Source organism: Protobothrops mucrosquamatus, unplaced genomic scaffold (genome assembly GCF_001527695.2).
Source record: "Protobothrops mucrosquamatus isolate PMUCROS unplaced genomic scaffold, P.Mucros_1.0 scaffold262, whole genome shotgun sequence".
NCBI classification, from domain to species: domain Eukaryota; kingdom Metazoa; phylum Chordata; class Lepidosauria; order Squamata; family Viperidae; genus Protobothrops; species Protobothrops mucrosquamatus.
In genome coordinates this window covers 524,010-524,351 of record NW_015386609.1, presented here as the reverse complement: position 1 = coordinate 524,351, position 342 = coordinate 524,010, and the positions used below count along the sequence as shown (strand labels likewise).

The window sequence follows — 342 nt, the reverse complement described above, 5'->3', positions numbered from 1 at the left end:
ATGGCCACGACCGTGACCTGCACCCGCTTCACCGACGAGTATCAGCTTTACGAGGAAATTGGCAAGTAAGGAGCCGAGGCCGCGGGGTCCGCCCGGGCGCGGGCAAGTCAAGTCGGGGGGTCCCCTTGCCCGGCTCGACGCAAAGCCTGCCCGAGACCGGCCGGGGGTGGGAAGGGGAGAGACGCGGGGCCCGGACGCCGCAGCCGAGGAGGGGCGCCTACCCGGCCGCCGGCGGCCCCCTCCAGCCCGCCCCGCAGAGCGACCCTCCAGGCCCCGCGCGCCCCGACCGAAGGCGCGTGTGTGGGGGGGGGGACCCTGCCCGGCGCTGCGCAGCCATGACGC

The 342-nt window shown here is 75.4% G+C and overlaps 1 protein-coding gene across 1 annotated transcript in view; it reads left to right on the top strand.

The window, feature by feature from the left end:
- The window catches only part of CAMK2B (calcium/calmodulin dependent protein kinase II beta), a 176,458-nt gene continuing 176,116 nt past the window's right edge, over positions 1–342 (top strand). Inside the window, exon 1 of the mRNA XM_029283886.1 lies at positions 1–65. Within this exon, the coding sequence (XP_029139719.1) occupies positions 1–65 (65 nt within the window). The remainder of the gene's footprint in view (positions 66–342) is intronic.